Source organism: Dendrobates tinctorius, unplaced genomic scaffold, assembly GCF_039654945.1.
Source record: "Dendrobates tinctorius isolate UK_male_01 unplaced genomic scaffold, ASM3965494v1 ptg000211l, whole genome shotgun sequence".
In the NCBI taxonomy this organism is placed as follows: domain Eukaryota; kingdom Metazoa; phylum Chordata; class Amphibia; order Anura; family Dendrobatidae; genus Dendrobates; species Dendrobates tinctorius.
In genome coordinates this window covers 1,437,122-1,456,022 of record NW_027361878.1, presented here as the reverse complement: position 1 = coordinate 1,456,022, position 18,901 = coordinate 1,437,122, and the positions used below count along the sequence as shown (strand labels likewise).

The 18,901-nt window shown below is 37.4% G+C and overlaps 1 protein-coding gene across 1 annotated transcript in view; it reads right to left on the bottom strand.

Moving 5' to 3' along the window:
* LOC141058196 (uncharacterized) overlaps positions 1-18,901 on the bottom strand; it is a 40,786-nt gene that overhangs the window by 16,419 nt on the left and 5,466 nt on the right. Inside the window, exons 3-32 of the mRNA XM_073554344.1 lie at positions 17,742-17,804; positions 15,373-15,426; positions 15,215-15,268; positions 14,864-15,125; positions 14,445-14,562; positions 13,190-13,280; positions 13,004-13,113; positions 12,098-12,314; positions 11,330-11,455; positions 11,106-11,223; positions 10,695-10,833; positions 9,549-9,659; positions 9,373-9,442; positions 9,139-9,276; positions 8,817-8,981; positions 8,223-8,317; positions 7,892-8,018; positions 7,486-7,741; positions 7,241-7,296; positions 5,564-5,664; positions 5,178-5,332; positions 4,956-5,094; positions 4,761-4,871; positions 4,471-4,650; positions 4,058-4,297; positions 3,643-3,799; positions 2,988-3,116; positions 2,201-2,345; positions 806-846; positions 124-492 (exon numbers count right to left, since the gene is read on the bottom strand). Of these exons, the coding sequence (XP_073410445.1) occupies positions 124-492; positions 806-846; positions 2,201-2,345; positions 2,988-3,116; positions 3,643-3,799; positions 4,058-4,297; positions 4,471-4,650; positions 4,761-4,871; positions 4,956-5,094; positions 5,178-5,332; positions 5,564-5,664; positions 7,241-7,296; positions 7,486-7,741; positions 7,892-8,018; positions 8,223-8,317; positions 8,817-8,981; positions 9,139-9,276; positions 9,373-9,442; positions 9,549-9,659; positions 10,695-10,833; positions 11,106-11,223; positions 11,330-11,455; positions 12,098-12,314; positions 13,004-13,113; positions 13,190-13,280; positions 14,445-14,562; positions 14,864-15,125; positions 15,215-15,268; positions 15,373-15,426; positions 17,742-17,804 (4,137 nt within the window). The remainder of the gene's footprint in view (positions 1-123; positions 493-805; positions 847-2,200; positions 2,346-2,987; positions 3,117-3,642; positions 3,800-4,057; positions 4,298-4,470; positions 4,651-4,760; positions 4,872-4,955; positions 5,095-5,177; positions 5,333-5,563; positions 5,665-7,240; positions 7,297-7,485; positions 7,742-7,891; positions 8,019-8,222; positions 8,318-8,816; positions 8,982-9,138; positions 9,277-9,372; positions 9,443-9,548; positions 9,660-10,694; positions 10,834-11,105; positions 11,224-11,329; positions 11,456-12,097; positions 12,315-13,003; positions 13,114-13,189; positions 13,281-14,444; positions 14,563-14,863; positions 15,126-15,214; positions 15,269-15,372; positions 15,427-17,741; positions 17,805-18,901) is intronic.

Below are 18,901 nucleotides of genomic sequence, written 5' to 3'. Positions count from 1 at the left end.
TAGATTAATGTTTCTATGCCAATTTGCAATTAATAAAACCTACTTGAAAAAAGTATGCATCAACAAAAGAGCAGAACTCATATTCAAAGTAGTATAAAGCATTCATTTCCATAGACATAATACCTGTTGGTACTTCTGTTGAAGTATTAGAATCACCAGTGGAAGATGGTGGAGTTTCAGACCTTGCAGTGGAAGTAACTGGTCCCTCTGTGCTTTTTCCACCACTTGTAGTGCCAGGGGATGATTCAGTTGGTGTGGAAGATGTAGTGGAACCTTCATGAGGAGTTGATGGTGTTGATTGCCCTTCATATGTACTTGATGAAGTGAAGTCAAATGTTGTTTTTGGAGCTACAGTAGTTGGGCAACTGCCAGTCATCCTTTCTATTGTTGAATTTTCTGAACATATGGCATTTAAACAGCCACCAATTGTATCCGCTGTGTTGTAAACTACATCACCAGGGAGAAACTCTTTGCCTTGATATTCGCAGCAAGCTTGTTTTTTTAAAAAAATAAATAAATAAAAATTAAATATTATATTCATGTCCTTCAGCAACTACAACAAAAATTGTGTTCCGAATAATTAATGTTGCCTCTTTCGGATGGTTGTAATAACGCAAAAATGCAAACATATATCTCTACAACTTTCCAAGATGAGTAGGATGGATAATTAATTAGATCAATAAATCATATGTCAGCATGATCATTTTATTGTTCGAAAATGTAACATTATAAAAAAAAATATAGGTGAACATATATGCAAAATACAGTGTATGTTACTCAAAGCATTTTTGTCCTACAATCATACCTGGCGCTTTGGTACACTCTTTTCCATCTTTCGTGCATGTGCTATAAAAAAACACATGTATTACTATAGGTGTGTTACATGCTATGGTATTGTGATTGCTATGGTAACCTCACATGTTCATATCAGAAGACCATGAAGAGCATGAAGATCATGAAAGATGCATTGGTGTTCTTGAGACAACCCTTTGTTGAAAATCTTTTGTGTGATTTTAATGCCTTTTTTAATAGGTGCACGGTTGACGCAAGAAAACCACATAATAACCAGTTACTTTTGGTTAAAATGTAGCTGCTTTTTCCTTATCAAACACAATCTAGTGATTTCTGCATCAGATAGAGCTTATAATTCTGCACACAAAATAGTTACAACTAGAGATGATCAAATTTGCCTACATTCAAATTCGACAAATTTTGCAAATTTCACAAGGAAATTTAAATTTTATTCTCTGATAATTCAACGTTCCTAATTATGATCTTTTCAGACCCCAGAGCATAATATACATAAGATGTAGGAAAAAATAAACAAACATAATACTCACCTAACCACTCACCTTTCCCGTTGAATCGGCAGCCCACAGTCCACTCCTGCGCATCTCTTCTTTCTCCTTTTCTCTTCTGGCCCAAATATGGCTCAGACATCCTGTTGTGCTCTGACTCAGGAGACGCAAGTCAAAAAGTCAAAAAGTTGTGATGTCCAAAGCCTAGTTGAGTCGTAAATTCCAGGCTACAGTAAAGAGGCTTAAGGAAAAGGCTCAAGACATGGTAATGGGAAAAGAAGAGATACGGAGGACCAGATGGCGAGCTGCAGGGTTGACAAAACAGGTGATCGGTGAGATGAGTAATATTTCTTCTTATAAACCATTTGCTTGACCTCTAATGTTCAGTAAATCGGCAGCCACAGCCGGATGCAATTTTTCAAAATTCACATTGAGTGAATTGCAGAAAAAAAATATTCATTTTAAAGAATATGGATTTTTCTAAAAATTGATGCAAATTCAATCCCACTCAAATTAATTTGGTCATCTCTAGTTACATTGTCTTGCCAATCTCACTCATTTTACATTTTTTGTTATTAGTGTAATCATATTCTAGTGATTCATAACACATGTACCCAAAATCCAGATCACTAGAGGATATTAACAGCCTCTTGCACAAGATAAAGAAGCAAATACTTGGAACCTGCCTTCCATTTTACGTACATACAAGACTTGGGAACCCAATGGCGTCACTATTGAGATTAGGCTATTTCAGAGAGAAATCTGTTAATTTCAGCTACGGAATTTAACTGTAATAAATTCTCTTATTTATAATCAGCTGGTCTAACAAAGATCAGACGTAGAAGCAAATATTTATGCATATATTTATTGGTATACATTTATACAGGCGTTAATACCCTTACCAAACTGAACATCTAGTTGAACCTGGCATCTTTGCTCCTGGTTTATACTCCTCTCCATATTCATCATAACAGTTACATGATGCAACACATTGCATTGCCTCCTCATTAAAGTATGGTCTATCTTCAGGACATGTAGGGTAGCAACCTACAGGGAAAAGATAACATAGGTGTAATAAAAATTAAGCATGTTATGCTTATTCTGCTACATAATAAATTATTGGAAAATAAATGAAAGCAATTTTTATTTTTTTTTATAAACCACAGTTTGTCAGCATAATGTTGGAACTCATTCACCGGTGACCAACATAAGATATTTAATAACACATACATACTTTAGGTATTAATAGATTCAATTAAAAGTTTGTTAAACTGCATGTTTAGGGACCTTTTATCACGACTCTAAGGGTCTTCCCTTAAAAACAAATCGGCAGTATGCCACATAAAATAGGGCACATGAACATTAATATTTTTGAGAGAATTTTTTTTTTATTTCCCAAATATTTATTTGTATATAATGTATTATTTGTGGGGACGTTCATGTTTTGCAAGTATTCCTAATATACACAAATTTCTAGAAATGTGTCAAGTTCAGGGAAGAATCAGGTGACCATATAATTCAGACCTGATTCGCAACGCAATGCTTGGACTTTTCAGCGGCTCTCCCGAGTACATGTTGTCACGCTCGGGTCGGAAGAGCCACTAGCCAGTCCGAGCATTACGTTATGATCCTTGTCCGAGTTACGCCGCCATCTGACTCTTCCCTTATGCAAATGAATGATACACTTACCTTCCAAGCCATTGAGCTTGTTATAGCAAATACCAGTTGGATTCATACAAGTCTTCATGCACGGAGCACCACATGCTTGGTAGTGCCATTCACAATGGCCTTGTTGGTTGTAGAAGTCACAAAATACAGCTGTAGGGTGTGGAAATAGTAAAGCAGAGTTTTAGTTGGTGCACAGTATTCGAAGAATAAGAAAGCAGTAAAAAAATAAATTGCATTTGTACACTGTATAGCTTTCCCCACATAAATTGAAAAGTTAAAGCCTCTTACTACAGGCATAAACCAATCCAATTATCTTCATTCTATTTTGCATAGACAGTTACTATTAAGGGGGTTGGATTTTATTGGTAAAAATGTTAATTTTTTTTCCCAGAATCAATGCAACTTTTCAAATGAGACAAGTAATCCAGCCAAGCTTCATACACTTGAATGAGGAATAAGAAGCAATACTTGACAATGTCCATGGTCAAGACTAGTTCTGCAAAAATCTTTAGTAACAGATAAATGTTCTATGATATGAATAAAATAATAATAATAATATTCATTATTATTATTAATATTATTATTAATAATAGTTTTTCTATAACAGTAATAATAGTAATAGTAATAAAAAGATATCGTATTTAATCGCGTAACGTAATTTAGTCACGTAACTTACGGCAAATATTTGGAGTTCTCCAATGAATACACTGTCCGGCCTCACTACAAGCCTGGGCATAAGCTGCTACAGCAGTACAGAAGCAATCACAGTCTCCACCACTGTCACAAGAACAAGCATCGTTCACACAAGCGTCATAGTACTTCACAGGGTCCACCTGATTACAGAAAATTATGAATTGTGTAAGAAAGCCTAATTGTTTTTAAAGATTTTGGCTTTAGTGTATACAAGGTAAAAAAAAAAATAAAGCAGTTAAGTAGAAACACAAAAATACTAAATATTAAGTGCATCAAATTTTTTAACTATTAAAAAATTTACAAGGTAAAAAAAAGCAAAAACAGTTAAATGAAAGCACAAAAACACAAAACATTAAGTGCACCAAATTTTTTTTACTTTTTTAAAAAAAAGTTCTTACCAGACCATGACAAGAAACAAATGCACCACTAGTGATGACACTACATTGTTTTTGGGACCATGCTTTTCTGTATGGGTTGGAAGCACATGTATCTTTTATTTCCACAGCATCTGGGTAATTCGAAGAAAGTTTCCAGCTGTTACCAAATTCAGCAACATCTCCAACTACGGACTGACTTCTGGTTATATAGTCATTGGCAGCGTTCCCATCATAGTTACCACAGAGACCACAAACTTTTCCCTGGAATATAAAAAAAAAGTTTGAGTAATAGGACATTATTTGGTTTTATGGAATTAGCGAATAGTTTATTAGGTTGCTATTCCAAAATGACAAAGCTAAGACTGACATAATAAAAAGAAATCTTATTGTATAGTTTTGGAATGAAAGTACTTTACTATGAGTTATATCTTCACCTCAAATTTTGCATCCAGCTTAATAGATATAGAGGTTTTCTTATCCCAAATCAGAGTTACACCATTTCCTGCCTCGACCACAAGGTATAAGCCCATCTGCCGAACTTTGAAGGGTACATATTGTCCAACGTTTCTCTTAACCACATCAAACTTCTGATCATCAAGAATCAGCTCGACGTTCTAGAAATGAAAAGGAAAGAGGAAAACTTTTGTAATAAAAAGTAACTAAATAAATAAAACCATGAATGGGGGTAGCTATTACATATTATTTTTGGATAATAAACACTTACGCCAAGGTAAAGTCTGATGGATTTGGAGCATGTGGGGCCTTGTGAACTGCAAGGAACATTTTCTGTGAGAACTCGGAAAGTGCCTTCACTAGGTTCGCTAGAACAGTAATCCTAGAAATATACGGAGAAATAAATTGTGAGATAGCAGTTAAATTTTCTATATAGGCAGCCAAAAAAGACATATAAAACATGTACCTGAACCAAGGTATAAAAGCTATTTCCATTGAAGCGATATCTTCTGTTATCATAAGTAAGGTAGTGTCCATCTCCATACACGGCACAAGTCCCCAGGCATGTTTCTGTGGTACAGTCCCACTTTTTGCTCTTACAGGTACTGTACAATAAGGTCACAATTAGATAAAAAATAACCTTGAAAAAGTCCAAAAAACAAAGCCACCATGGTCTGGAGTATCTTACCATGTGTTACATTTGACCTGGACTGTTTCTCCTGCTGCATAGTAATCATCATTGAGTCGACAAGGACAATCTTCTTCAGCAATACATATGTTTCTTTCATCATCAAGAGCCAGTCCTTCAGGACATACGCATCCAGATACACAACTAGAGCTATACTGTAAAATATTAAGAAAAAAAACAATCAAACAAACTTTAACCTTATAGGGTTGCGCTGTATCTCAGATATATATATACCATGGAAAAGAATAATGATTCTTCTGGAGAAGTAGACAATGGTGGTAGGACCCAAACTGATCATACATTGGTAGCTCATCTTCAAGATAGTCTACCATTTTTTTTTTAGCCACCAAAAAACTTTTAAACATAAGGAATTCATAGCAACTTACACAGTCGTTTTCAAAGGTTGAACAGCTTTTCTGACACTCCGAGCCTTTAGCACCTGCGGTGGCATTGTCACAGTCGAAGTAGACCATCGGGTGTTCACATTCTGAGGAAAGAAATATATTATCATGGTACACAAATATGTGACTTCATTTATCTAGAAATCTAGAATAATAGAATATTGAGGGGCTCAGCAATAACAAATGGTAATCAATATGTATTATTAACAGATACAAAAACATAATAAAAATAACAAGAGTAGAATCAATACTGGTAATCAGATTATTAAATAATATATGAAAGCCTTTAAAGAGTAGCCATTGTTTTCATTTTTTTCATAAATCAATAACACATGTAAATTAGAAATTTTGTAATATATCTTATCAGAAAAAAAAGAGCTTCTTTCTCCTCCTGCACTGATTTTTTTTTTTATTATGCTTCGCTTATATAGCGCCATCATATTCCACAGCACTTTACAGACATTGTCATCACTGTCCCCATTGGACTCACAATCTAGTTTCCCTATTAGTATGACTTTGGAATGTGGGAGGAAACCCACACAAACACGGGGAGAACATACAATCTTAGTAATGGGAAAATCTGTGTTCACTGAATACAGATTTTTAACTTTTTACTCATAAATTGAGAATGATCAATCCAAGAGGAGAAAGAAGCTTATTTTTCTTATAAAATACATTACAAAGTTGTTTATTTTCAGGTATGCTATTGATTTATGAAATAAAAATTGAAATGATGACTACTCTGCAGAAAGGATTGGTGTATTGCATTATGTTTCTTTTCTATAATAAAATAATTACTAAAGTAAAAGATCAAATCTCCAAATACATGCTGTTGGCCTTGACTTTTTTTAGGGTATTAGAAATTGGTATCATGTGCAATTCTTGCCACTTAAAGGAGTTGTCCTGTCAAAACCGATAAGTCTGCAGTCACTCTGTGTGACTGCAGACTTATGAATCCCTCCCAGCGCTGCTGGGATTTGCTGGTTTCAGACCCGTAACCGAAGGATATGTTTGAGTTAAGCTAGTGTCACACTTAGCGATGCACCAGCGATCCCGACCAGCGATATGACGCGGTCAGGATCGCTGGTACATCGATAAGTGGTCGCTAGTGAGCTGGCACACAGGCAGATCTCACCAGCGACATAGCAGGGGTCGGGGGTCGCTACTTACCTGTCAGACGAGGCGATCCTCACGTCCTCCCGCCCGCATCCATGCGTCGCTCGTCGGTGCCACAGGAAGCCCAGCAGGAAGCTGATGACGAGAAACGGTCCAGGACATTCTCGCGCGATCAGCGATAACCAGCGGGGGAGCGGTCGGAGGTAAGTATCACACATAGCGATATTGCTAGCAATGTCGCTATAACGTCACAAAAACCTGTGACGTTATAGCGATACTGCTAGCGATATCGCTTAGTGTGAAAGGCTCTTTATACATGCCCCCGGCCAATGGATGCGGCTTCGCTCTCCATACACTTGTACGGCGCGAGGCCACGCCCTTTAGTCGGACACGGCCACTGGCGGGATTACAGACTTATCAGTTTTTAACGAGCAACCTCTTAAATGTCTGATGAAAACCCCAGTAAAACCACATAGAAAATTTGTATAGAGCATTTCTGATACATACTAAAAGAATTGATACAGAAGCCAGAAAAGCTTACGTTACCTTTGCGCGCCACATCATTTACGCCCATACATTCCAGTTTTCCGTTTGTGCAGGTGCTGCGAAAATGGTGATAAAAAAATTAAAAACGCCTACTAACAACGATGCTCCAGAATTTATAAGAATACAATTAATACAATTAATATGTAACAGAATGTCTTGTGATCTCACATTAGGTAAATGAGAGTGGTGAGATTAAAGGCTGGTTCCTTGTGCTCTAGGGTTTGAATTTGAAAGTAAGATCTTACCACATTGCCCCATTTTCATGAAACATGTCTCCAGCTGTTATGGCAGTTCCCTTATAGTAACAAGGGCAAAGAGCAGGGAGGACGCAATCCCCATTGTCAGTTCGGTATGTTCCATCTTCACAAATGCAACCATCAACAGAGCCAAAATCAATTTCACAGGTGACATCGGGTTCACTGAGAGAACGGCAGCTAGGCATGCAAGTACTGACAGAGTAGCTGTAGGTATGACCAGGCTGACAGGTGGTTGTGTATGAGTCTAAGAGCAAAGCATACAATAAAAAATATTAGAATTGTTTAGCAATATTTGTACATATTAATGTTTCCAAATCTCTTCTTTTGTGATAAGGACTATGAGAAGAAATTTGTAAAAAAAAAAAAAAAAAATGTCCTATTTTGTAAAACTTACGGCAAGTATTTGTTCTCCATCCACGTATGTCAACTCCTTGTCTGGAACAGGCGCTAACATAGGATGAGAGAGCAGTGCACATACAGTCTTCTTTTTTATCACAGTTGCAGGCATCAAACATGCAGTTCTGTTGAGAGATTCCATAAATTGTTATGAAAATTATAATGTTGTAACTGTAGATGTGAATCTCTGTCATCTGAGGATTTCTGGCTACTGAAGTAGTTACTTTGATGACTTTTTTAATGAGTTACCATCATCATTTAAAAAAAAAAGATGAACTTATTGTGATTTCTAATCTTGAATTATTACATTATAAAATTTTTAGTTTTACCTTATGAAATGCTTCGGGGTCAACATACTTGTGGCAGCTGGCAAATGGTCCATCACTGGCCAGCAACACATCGCAATGGTGAGATGCATATTGTTCTAAAAACAAAATGTGCAGTCCATTTAGTTAGTGAGACGTACCTTTGAAAAGTCTTCACTAAATGGATACCAAATACTCACGCATTTCATCATAGTGTTGATAGTATCATAATTTTCTAGAATAATTGTCAATTGTGTTGTTGTGTTTTGTCATTAGTAGGGATGAGAAGACCCATGGATGTTTGGGTTTGTCGGGTTTGCATTGATTTAAGGCCAAAGTTCAGTTCAGGTACCAGAGCTCTACCTGAACTTGAACCCAGTCAGTGGGGACTCGAACTTTAGAGCTGTAAAATGATCATAGTAAGGGCTAGGGGGCTGCAAAAGTCTCTTTCTCTCTTCAGCACCCAAATTACAAACACTAAAAGGGACTTCATGGAGAAGTCCATGTTCGGAGTTCAGCACCGGACACTAGATGTCTGGTACAAACCCTGAACTTTACAGTTCAGGTTCCCTTATTTGAAGTTATAAGTATTTCCTTAAAGCATTTGCAGTCACTCACCATTTTGACCCATGAGGGCACAGGGATCTTCAAAGTTGTTTTTGACATTTGGACAGTCAGCATGACTCTTCCACATGTTACCAAACGATGATCCAGTTCCTTCTATAACTCCAGCAGGAGATTTGAAGTCATCAGCTTGAATGTCATTGAAATTGCCACACAGACCTGCAAAGACATCAGTTTGCGTAAAAAACAGGTATCTACTCTTTATGAAGTTATTTTACCAGGTGGACATAATGGAATGGTCAAGCAAACATCAATAAGCACATTACAGTCTATGTTTATCTTGGACATTGAACAAAAGAAGCAAAAGTGGTCTTACCGCTTGTTTTGTCCATGTGTTTTGGATCAAGTGATATATAAACTTGCATGTTGGGCACAGTTTGAATTTTCAACTGAATGCCTTTGTTAGTATTTACAATGATGTAAAAGGATGTTGGTTTGAAGATGGTAATATTGTCTGTGAAAACAAAAGAAATGTACATTATAGAGAATGACAAATGGCAGTTTTCAGTTGACCCATAGAATGACCCACAGCTTTACTTATCCTACATACTTCTTGACACTGGCAGTTGGGTGTAGGTACTGTCAATATATACACTGCCGCATTTCTTCACAAGGACTTCCTGAATAGGAAGATTACATATAGAGTTATATTGTGAAAAAAATTGCAATAAAGTCTACATTTTCCAATTCATGTAGGGTTTTAATTTCTACAGGTACTGTACTTACCTCGTTTCCGCCATTCAAACTTAGAGTAATGCTGTTAAGGCAAGTTTCTGTGTCTGTATGCCCACATTTGCTAAGATCTGCCCAAAGACTAAACAGGTTGGAATCATGTGTCTAGAAATAAGAGACAAAGTTGGTAAAAGTTATTTCACATATCATCATATAAACGCAAGAGTATTACTCATTTGACATGAATCCAATGCTGTAAAAGGATCAAGTTTAGGTAACAGTAGAAGGCATATTAGTGCTCAGAAGGGTCAGCTCAGCAGTCTTATTGCAAAAATCAAATTTAAGACCTTTCCTTAATGTCGATTCACACTATTACGCCTTAAGAAAACAGAGCCCTTTTCCTAATATTGTTCTTTCAAATCCACAATCTTAAGATAAAAGTGCCACTTTTGTATATCACATTTTCCCTCAATTTTTTTCTTTTATAATATGTTACAAACTATGGACAGGAGAAGATTTTGCTGTTTAAGAACATATAAGTAAGTCCAATTTGTGAATGGAAATACCTTTATTTTTACATCCCATGGCAGTGACATTGGCTTCCTATATAGGAAGTCCTTGGTTGTCACAGCTTTCCAAGCTTAACATTGCTCTTCTGACCATTTGTTTCTAAATTACATTGCTCATTTCACAATCTAGCAATAATCCCTTGGCTAAAGCTATAATGTTTTGACATTTTATTTATCTTTTCTTTTTTTCGCAGAAAGGAAAGAGAAATAATGTGCATAACTAGTGCAAACAGAAGTAGAGGGACCTCTTTGATTATGGAGGCAGTCTCGTGTTTATTATATGTCAACTTTAAGATTGGAAAAAAGGTCCACATGATGAGCTTTTCCCTTCACACTGAAAATACCCACACAAAGAAACCAAGATGAATCCATAATAATCAGTGATGTCCCACTTCTTCCAATTGCATCATTTAGGCAATGGATGCACTTTAGATATGAATTACATTTGTCTTTTTTTAAAAACTAAAACAGTCGAAAGGAATATCAAAAGAGAAGTGTGAACGCAGCCATAATCCGTTTCAGTGCTTAATGTCCCTTTGTGTTCATCCATAGTTGAGCGCATTATCTCCAACTCCTGTTTATGCATTTACTAGTATATTTATTGATTCTATGACATGTCCTTGTTTAGTACCTTAGCTAGTGTGTATTTACAGTCTCCATGCAAGTTGTAGCGGGTAAGATCAAAAGTGGTAATGTGAGAACCTCCTTCAAGGGCGCAAACACCAAAGCATGCCTTTTTATCACAGCTCCACTTCCCTCCTTTGCATGTGCTGTTAAGGAAAGTTAAAATCAGAGACAAAATATTTTTTGTAATCCAAAATTATTGTTCCTTTTAATCTTGAATAGAAAAATATTTTAATGAAGACACAATTTTTTAGCAATTTCTTGAACATGGTTAGGGAACACTCAATAATTATTCTAAAAACGAATTTAAAAGATTGAGCATACCAGTTGAGGCATGCCGTGTAGGCCTTGACATAAATGTATCACAGGTTGGAAACCTAGGCTCTACAGTAAAGGTAGGTAATCTAGTCGTAGTTACCAATCTTGACATTTCTCAGAATATCCCGTTCCAGATGGGTAAACATCTCCATTAAGGGTGCAGGGGCACTCCTCCTTTGGAATACAACCGATTTTTCTGATATCATCAAACACCAGTCCTTAAAAATGAAAAGAAAGCTTCAAATGATGGTTCTATTTGGAGTGGCTGATATTTCAGATGGGTGAGTATAATGTAGAAAAATGTAGAAATCTATAGTATGTTACCTGCGGGGCAACGACAGCCATCTGTGCAATGATCATCACAGACCAAAGAACTTTCAGAGTTAGTACAAGTGTCTGGACAGGCAGTGCCGCATTCCGTGAATTGTAGATTGAATGCACATCTCAGAGCTAAAAAGTGCAGAATTGGCATGTTAATTTCTTGAAAGATCACATTTTACCGAAGTCATACTGCAGTGCACCATCATATGCATATGTAGCCCTGCTATGACACAAGGCTTGACAATCCCAATATACATACATTTATTAAATTCTGCACTATATATCGTGTAACACAATCGCTTATAAATGGGTAGGTGTTGTTTTAGGAAACCAGGAAGGAAAGGTTGCCTATGTTCTTTCATTTTCATTGGTATCTATCCTGCAACTCACCTACTCTTGCAAAACTTCAAGATGATGGGGGAATGAGCCATGGGATAGCAATCACTACTCTGAATTATTAGATTTGTGTTCAGCACTGAGCAGAATTCTATCAATATAGAATCTGGGCCACAAGAGGAGCCTCCAGTGCACCCAAGGTCTAATGTAATAATCTGTCCTTAAAGTTCACATTTTGAGCTAAGGTGTCCATATTTGAAGCCAATGACTTGCCCCCTAGTGTCTTTTTCTCATTGTTTGATTCACACAGTTGACCATTGACATTTCTTATGCCACCAGATACTCAGAATAGCTAAACATAAACACGTTTGTGAACTATAAAACGTATTCAGTCTTAACTAACAAGGATTCTGATTTTAGTAGATTGTGACTTACGGCAGATTTTAGATGTTCTCCAGTTCCGTGGTTGGCCACCGGCATGAGCACACTGTCTGGAATACTCGGTAAAGATGTTACAAAGACAGAATCCTGTTGAATTTCCTGTGCATCTGCAGATATCTTTCTCACAGAGTTCAATGTATTGCTGAACTTCCACAATCTTATTGCAGTCCTGAAAAGCTGCACCAGTCAAAACAGATTTGCATATATGTTTCTATGGGAGATAAAAATGGGAGATTTCTCAGTCTATATTATGGGAAAACAACCTAATTTAAAATTTTACACATATATTAAATATATATTAAAAATAAATGTATCATTGTGATTCAGACTGTATAATAAATAGTATATTAACATACTTTTGTCTAGTTTTAGAACAAATCTTTGATGACCTACTTAGACTAATTTTTTGAGTCAAAATTTTAGCACAGTTTGCCATTTTTTTTAACCATGACCCTTCTCACTATGCAAATTGCCTCTTCAGAGAAGAAGAGGACTTTAACTCTAGTAATACCTATTGGAAGTAGCAATCCTAAAAGTCAATAGCGACCCTTTAACAAGCCTTGTCATATGACTTATGAAAAAATCCAAACCAGACACTCAATTTGCAGACACATGTTTCAGGGTGTTGCCCCTCCTCCATGCATAGAATGAGTTCTGATTTGGCTGGGTGAGAGGCCAGTGACTGGGGTCTAACGGGTAATGTCTCTCCTTTTGGAGAATGACATGCCAGTATAAGGAGATTTATAGGCTATGTTCAACTGGAAAATTAAATATGCAAATTGCCTATTCAGAAAGGAAGACAACTTAAAGTCTAGTTCCACCTATGTTTCAGTAGACATTAAAAAATAACCATGATTCTGTTTTAATTGTCAGCAAACTCTAAAAAGTATAGAAACTTACATTTATAGGGCATTCTGTGTCTGCTTCTTCCTTAGGGTCTTCACATTTTTCTTCTTCTGGGTTATGGTATTTATGAAGGTTTCCATACTGAAGAGGAGTCAGATGGGCATCTAAAGAAAAGGTAAAATTAGCTTTCCAGTACATATAAGAATTATAATTTCTATTCAGTATTTGTATTGTACTTACTATTCATGATAAACTCATTGTAGAATGGAATTCCATTATAGTCACCACAAAGACCGCAGGTTTGGTTGGCGTATTTTTCACTCAATTCCATCTACAAAGTGAAAAATTTGTGAATTGTTAACAACGTAAATTAGTAAAGTTGACGTCTAAAAGCATGTATAAGACATTAATCTCTTAATCTGCAATTAAGCTTAGTAATTTAGCAGAGGTAACGTAATATTAAATGTTTGGAGAAAGTCACCAAAGATCTTGCCACACAGAGTTCCTAAGTCTTACTTGTTCTATACTTTTTATGTTGATAGTTTGACTTTCTTTTGATTATTGTCAGTGTTTAATTTTTTCGTTGTGACTACAAAACTGATCTCAAATGGTTATCTTATCTTTTACTTTCAGGAGTGCATAGCTCTCCACCCTATGAGCTCTCTGCTTGCTGGGAATAGCTTCTGAAGGTTGACAGTTTGGATCAGCAGGTTGGTTGAGACGCTAGTCCAAACTGCACACTCACAAATGCTGCAACAGCAGCTTTGCCCGTGCAGCATCGGTGAAGCACAGGGGCAATGAAGATGGCTGGATCCAGCATTGCACTCTTTTCCTAGTAAACCGTTCACCTCTGATAGACTGCAGAGGTAGCCATTTGCATAGACAACGAGCCAGCAGACTGTAAGATTAAATATTCCACCATTCTTGGTAACACAAAGGAATTTTAATAGGATGTTAAAGCACCATTCCAGCATTTGTTTTTATTGCAGCGCTGGAGTGGTGCCTCCAATTTAAGTTCCCTGACCCTAGTAATACACTTACCAGCCGCTGTTGTCCTTTTTATCGGCTCTGCTTCGGTCGTGCACTGCTGGATCTCTTCATTGTTTGTTGGGCGATCCAGAAGTCACAACTCAATGTAAGTCTATGAGAGCCAAAATGAGGCCCAAACATGGCCCTCATAGACTTACACTGAGAGCTTGTGACTGCTTGCTCTGACTTCCGGTCAGTTAGAAGTTGCAGTCACAAGATGGTGATGTTGGACCGGAGCGGCGCCGAAAGGAGCTGAAGATGTTGGCTGGTAAGGGTAATACTAGGATCAATAAACTTAGATTAGTAGCACCACTCCAGTCAAGAAGTAAAACAAAACTGAGTTGTGCTTTAAAGCAGCTAAAAATAATGTACAGTAAGTAAAGCTCAACTAATCATGAAAAAATGGATAATAATACAATGATAAAAGCAACTAAATATAGGAATGAGCAAGCCTTTTTTTTATTACCGTGAGAGAGTCTTCTTCATTCCACATCAATTCCATTCCAATTTTAGAGCTAATTCTTATGGAAGTACCAGACTTTGAGATTTGGGTTGTACCAATACTGAATGGCAGCTCATTCACACTGTGAGGGAATGAAATGCATTATATAGAGTAGTATTTCAAAATTCATTCAAAGGTAATCGCTCACACAAAGTAACAACTGCAAAATTCTGTATAGGAGGTTTTGCTATGAATGATTTAATGCCTAAACCATCCAAAAAAATATATTTATTTAATACCACAATGCAAAAATAAAAATATAAGTCAAAGGTATAGAAGGACTGGGTACATTAGACTCTTAATTTACTTTCTATTTTTTTTTATTTCTTCATTAGACTTGATAATAAGTAATAATAATCTTAATAATAAAATCAATTGCTTACACTTTATTGCTCACAGTCACAATCTCCACAGTCAAAGAAATGTCAACGCCATCAATTTTCATGGAAATGCCAGAGATAACAGGAATATTGTTCTTGACCTCACGTGTGATTCCCACAAAGAAATCCTCATAATTGCTCTTGCAGTGACGAACAAACTGGTAACTGCAGTGCCCATTAAAATGGAAGATGTCTCCATCAAAGGTTTTGTAGTTGTTGTTACCAAAGGCGCTGCAAATTTTTTGGTTGTGATATGGATTCATAGCTGTGTATATAAAGTAGTTGATAGAATATTATAGGATAGATTTTTCATAATTGACAATAGTATTTCTACCTACTATAGTTTTTACTTACTTCGGTAAACTGGAGAAGGCGATGTGATGATGTTCACTCGCGAAGGACCTTCATCTGTTAAACAAAAACATCATCATATAGTTAGGAAAGAGGATCAGGGAGCTAGCCACGTAGCAGACATTCAACCAAATGCAATGTGGGATGTAATAATTTCTCACCTGATTGCTGCTGTAAGTCTTCATAGTCTTCGCTTACAGTCTGCTCCATATCAGCTAAAAAGACAATATAAATTGGCATTATCAAAAATAAGTAATAAACAGTTTAAGTGTTTCATCGTTGTCGTATTTCTAAGGGCAGAGTCAAACTGCCGTATAAGACGGATGACAATAGCATCGTAATGCTCGGACTGACCGACGGCTCTCCTGACCCAAGCGTGACAGCATGTGTTTCTATGTAGCTTTCACGCTTGGGTGAGGAGACTGCCGGCCAGTCTGCACACTGCTATGTAGTTGTCATACTTGTTATTCAGCTGTCTTACTGCGCCCTAATACATTGCTCATCTACATTGTTCATCCTTATGCATTATAGTATGCACCTACATCTAGATATTGAGCTTACATGTAAAGATGGCCATACATTATGGATTTTAAACTTCCATTCGGTATGTGAAGGTTGTTCATGAACGTTTTAGATTTGCCGTTTGACATGAATGATTTTTCAAGTAGCGCAGCCAACATGGTAGATCAAGTCTTGGACATAAATATGCACTCAAGTGGCACTTATAATAGCATCTGACAGGCAGGAGAAGATGGTATGAATATGACTTTTTGGCCAACCCAAATCTGCATTTTATGATCAACTTAAGGCCCCGTTACACATAACGATGTCCCAGCGATCCCACCAACGATCCGACATGGATGGGATCGCTGGGACATGTTAGGCTGATTGCTGGTGAGCTGTCACATAGACAGCCCCTCCAGCGATCAGGACCAGCGAGCTCTTAGAAACCCGCTGTTTATGTTGGATACCAGCGTGACGCTGGTTTCCAAGGTAAACAGCGGGTTTCTAAGAGCCGTGCGGCTCTTAGAAACCCGATGTGTACGTTGGATACCAGCATGCAGCGTCGCTGATCGCTGGCTCCCGCTGCCGCATGCAGCAATGCGCGCTGGCCAGCGCGAGACCAGAGATGAAAAAACGGCCCAGGGCGATCCAGCACGATTAGCGATACCCGGCAGGGGGGCCCAGTCGCTGCTGGATGTCACACACCGCGATATCACTGGAGAGATCGCTGATGTGTCACAAAATCAGTGATCTCGCCAGCGAGATCGCTGTGGGTAACGGGGCCTTTAAAGTGAACTTGTCTGTACAATTTAACAATGTTAAGTGCAGACATGGCCATAATGAAGCTGTTTTACTGATTAAATTGAAACCTTTGTTGAAGAAATCTGCTTTATGGTTTTTGTTTAATCAGCCTTTCAAGTTTTCCTCTAATGAGATTTCGGTGTAGTATTGTCGGTAGGGTCTTCCACTCCTGGCTTGGCCCCTCCACCTGCCTCCTGTGTTTTAATGACAGGTCACTGTTTTTTATGACCTTCTTGCTGTTTTAAATTGATGACATCACTGAGCCATGATATCATTTTGCATGACATTTCAAACAGGAGGCAAGTAGAGAGGCCAGGGCATGAGGAGAAGACCCCACCCACAGTCCAGCCCCTGTGCACCAAAATCTCATTAGAAGAAAACTTCAAACGCTGATTAAACAAGAACCATAAAGAGAATTTTGTCACCAAAGATATCAATTTAATGGAGTGACCTGATTTATTAACCTCATTTCCAAATTCTCTATTAGAGAATTCTACAGGTTTCTCATTTAGTTTCCACAGTATAGACGATAAATGGTTACTAGGAATCCCACCACTATGACCCCACACAATCACTAGAACAAGGGTCCTGGGTACGTCTTTCAATTACACTCACTAGATCATGGTGAGAAGTTTAAATTAAGCAAAAATGAAACTTGCTCCTATCAGCCCCATTTGGTTCCTATAGAACGGCAGAATGCAAGCTCAATAGCAATCTCATGACCATGGGGAGAAGCAATGGCAAATCAAAAATACCTATTTTAGTGACTGTGGGGAGCATAGTTGTGGGGCCACCAGGGAACATACATTTAGTCTGTGTATAAGTGATAGATGTATATGATGAAAATCCCTTTGCTAGTTATTATGTAAGAACTGAGATATCCCGATACAGTTAAATTAAATACATGATGCTACAACCCCCATGAATTACAGCTGATCACTGAGCAACCCAAAAGCAGACAATATTGTAAATAGTTCATTCTTAGGGAATCTATATCATCAAAAGGGATTGTTCAAAGGGGGTTACCCCCTTTCACTCAATTTTTCTATGTTCTACATGGATAACTACAAATTTGCAGTTTTTATAATTGTTCAATTTTTGAATATATTATATCCACCGTCATCAGAAATTCATATATCTCTCTTCTATCCATACATCATAGATCTAGCTCAAGCTACAAAATCATGATTGCAAATATGGCAAATGAGAAACAAAAAGTACTCACATGAGTCAAAGTCTTCTACGTTGAACTGGTCATACTCTTGACTAAAAGAATCCCAATCTTCTTCTAAAAAAATATACAAAAACAGAAAAATATTACTTGCTGAAAAGTCTTTATCTTCCCTGTTCCTGGAGGGAGCAGAGCAATAATTTCTTCCATCCGTATATCAGCTGTTACTATCATTGCATTGATAATAATACTTGTCTTTTGTTACTTCTTGATACATTTTCTAAATCAGTCCTTACAATTAACTAAAGAGAACAGGAATGATCAATACATCAAGAAATGTGTCACAATGTAAGAAAATAAAACCATAAATGCCAAGTTCTTATTTTGTTTGTCTTGTCAATGAAAGTACACATCAAACATATCAATAATTAAATCAATATAACGAAGTCGTAGATGCAAACATAGGTTGTTAGCTTACGTCTGATTATGTCTGATTAAGAAAAGCAGCACAGATTATGCAGAAAACAGTATGTTAATATTTAGATATTGTCAAAGTGATTGGCCAATGAGTCTTATTGTGACATTATTCTATAAATTCAGGGAATCTCACATTTCATCATTATAATGCACTAGCTGAAGAGCCTGGCGCTGCCCGGGCATAGTAACTAACTACGGTTAGTTATAACAAATTATAATGATTATATATATATATATAAAGCTGAGTGTAGAGCTCCGCCCACTCCGCATAGCCACATTCACTATAATATCCCACATCATCCCATCAGCCAGAGCTACCGGACAACTACCCCTAATATCCCACATCATCCCATCAGCCAGAGCCACCGAACTACTACCCCTAATATCTCACATCATCCCGTCAGCCAGAGCCACCAGACTACTACCACTAATGTCCCACATCATCCTGTCAGCCAGAGCCACTGGACTACTGCCCCTAATATCCCACATCATCCTGTCAAAGCCACCGGACTACTATCCCTAATATCGCACATCATCCCATCAGCCAGAGCCACCGAACTACTACTCCTAATATCCCACATCATCTCGTCAGCCAGAGCCACCAGACTACTATCCCTAATATCCCACATCATCCCATCAGCCAGAGCCACCGGACTACTACCACTAATATCCCACATCATCCTGGGGTCAGAACCAGAGCACTGAGTGGATTTGCCCTAACTTCTATACCAATGATC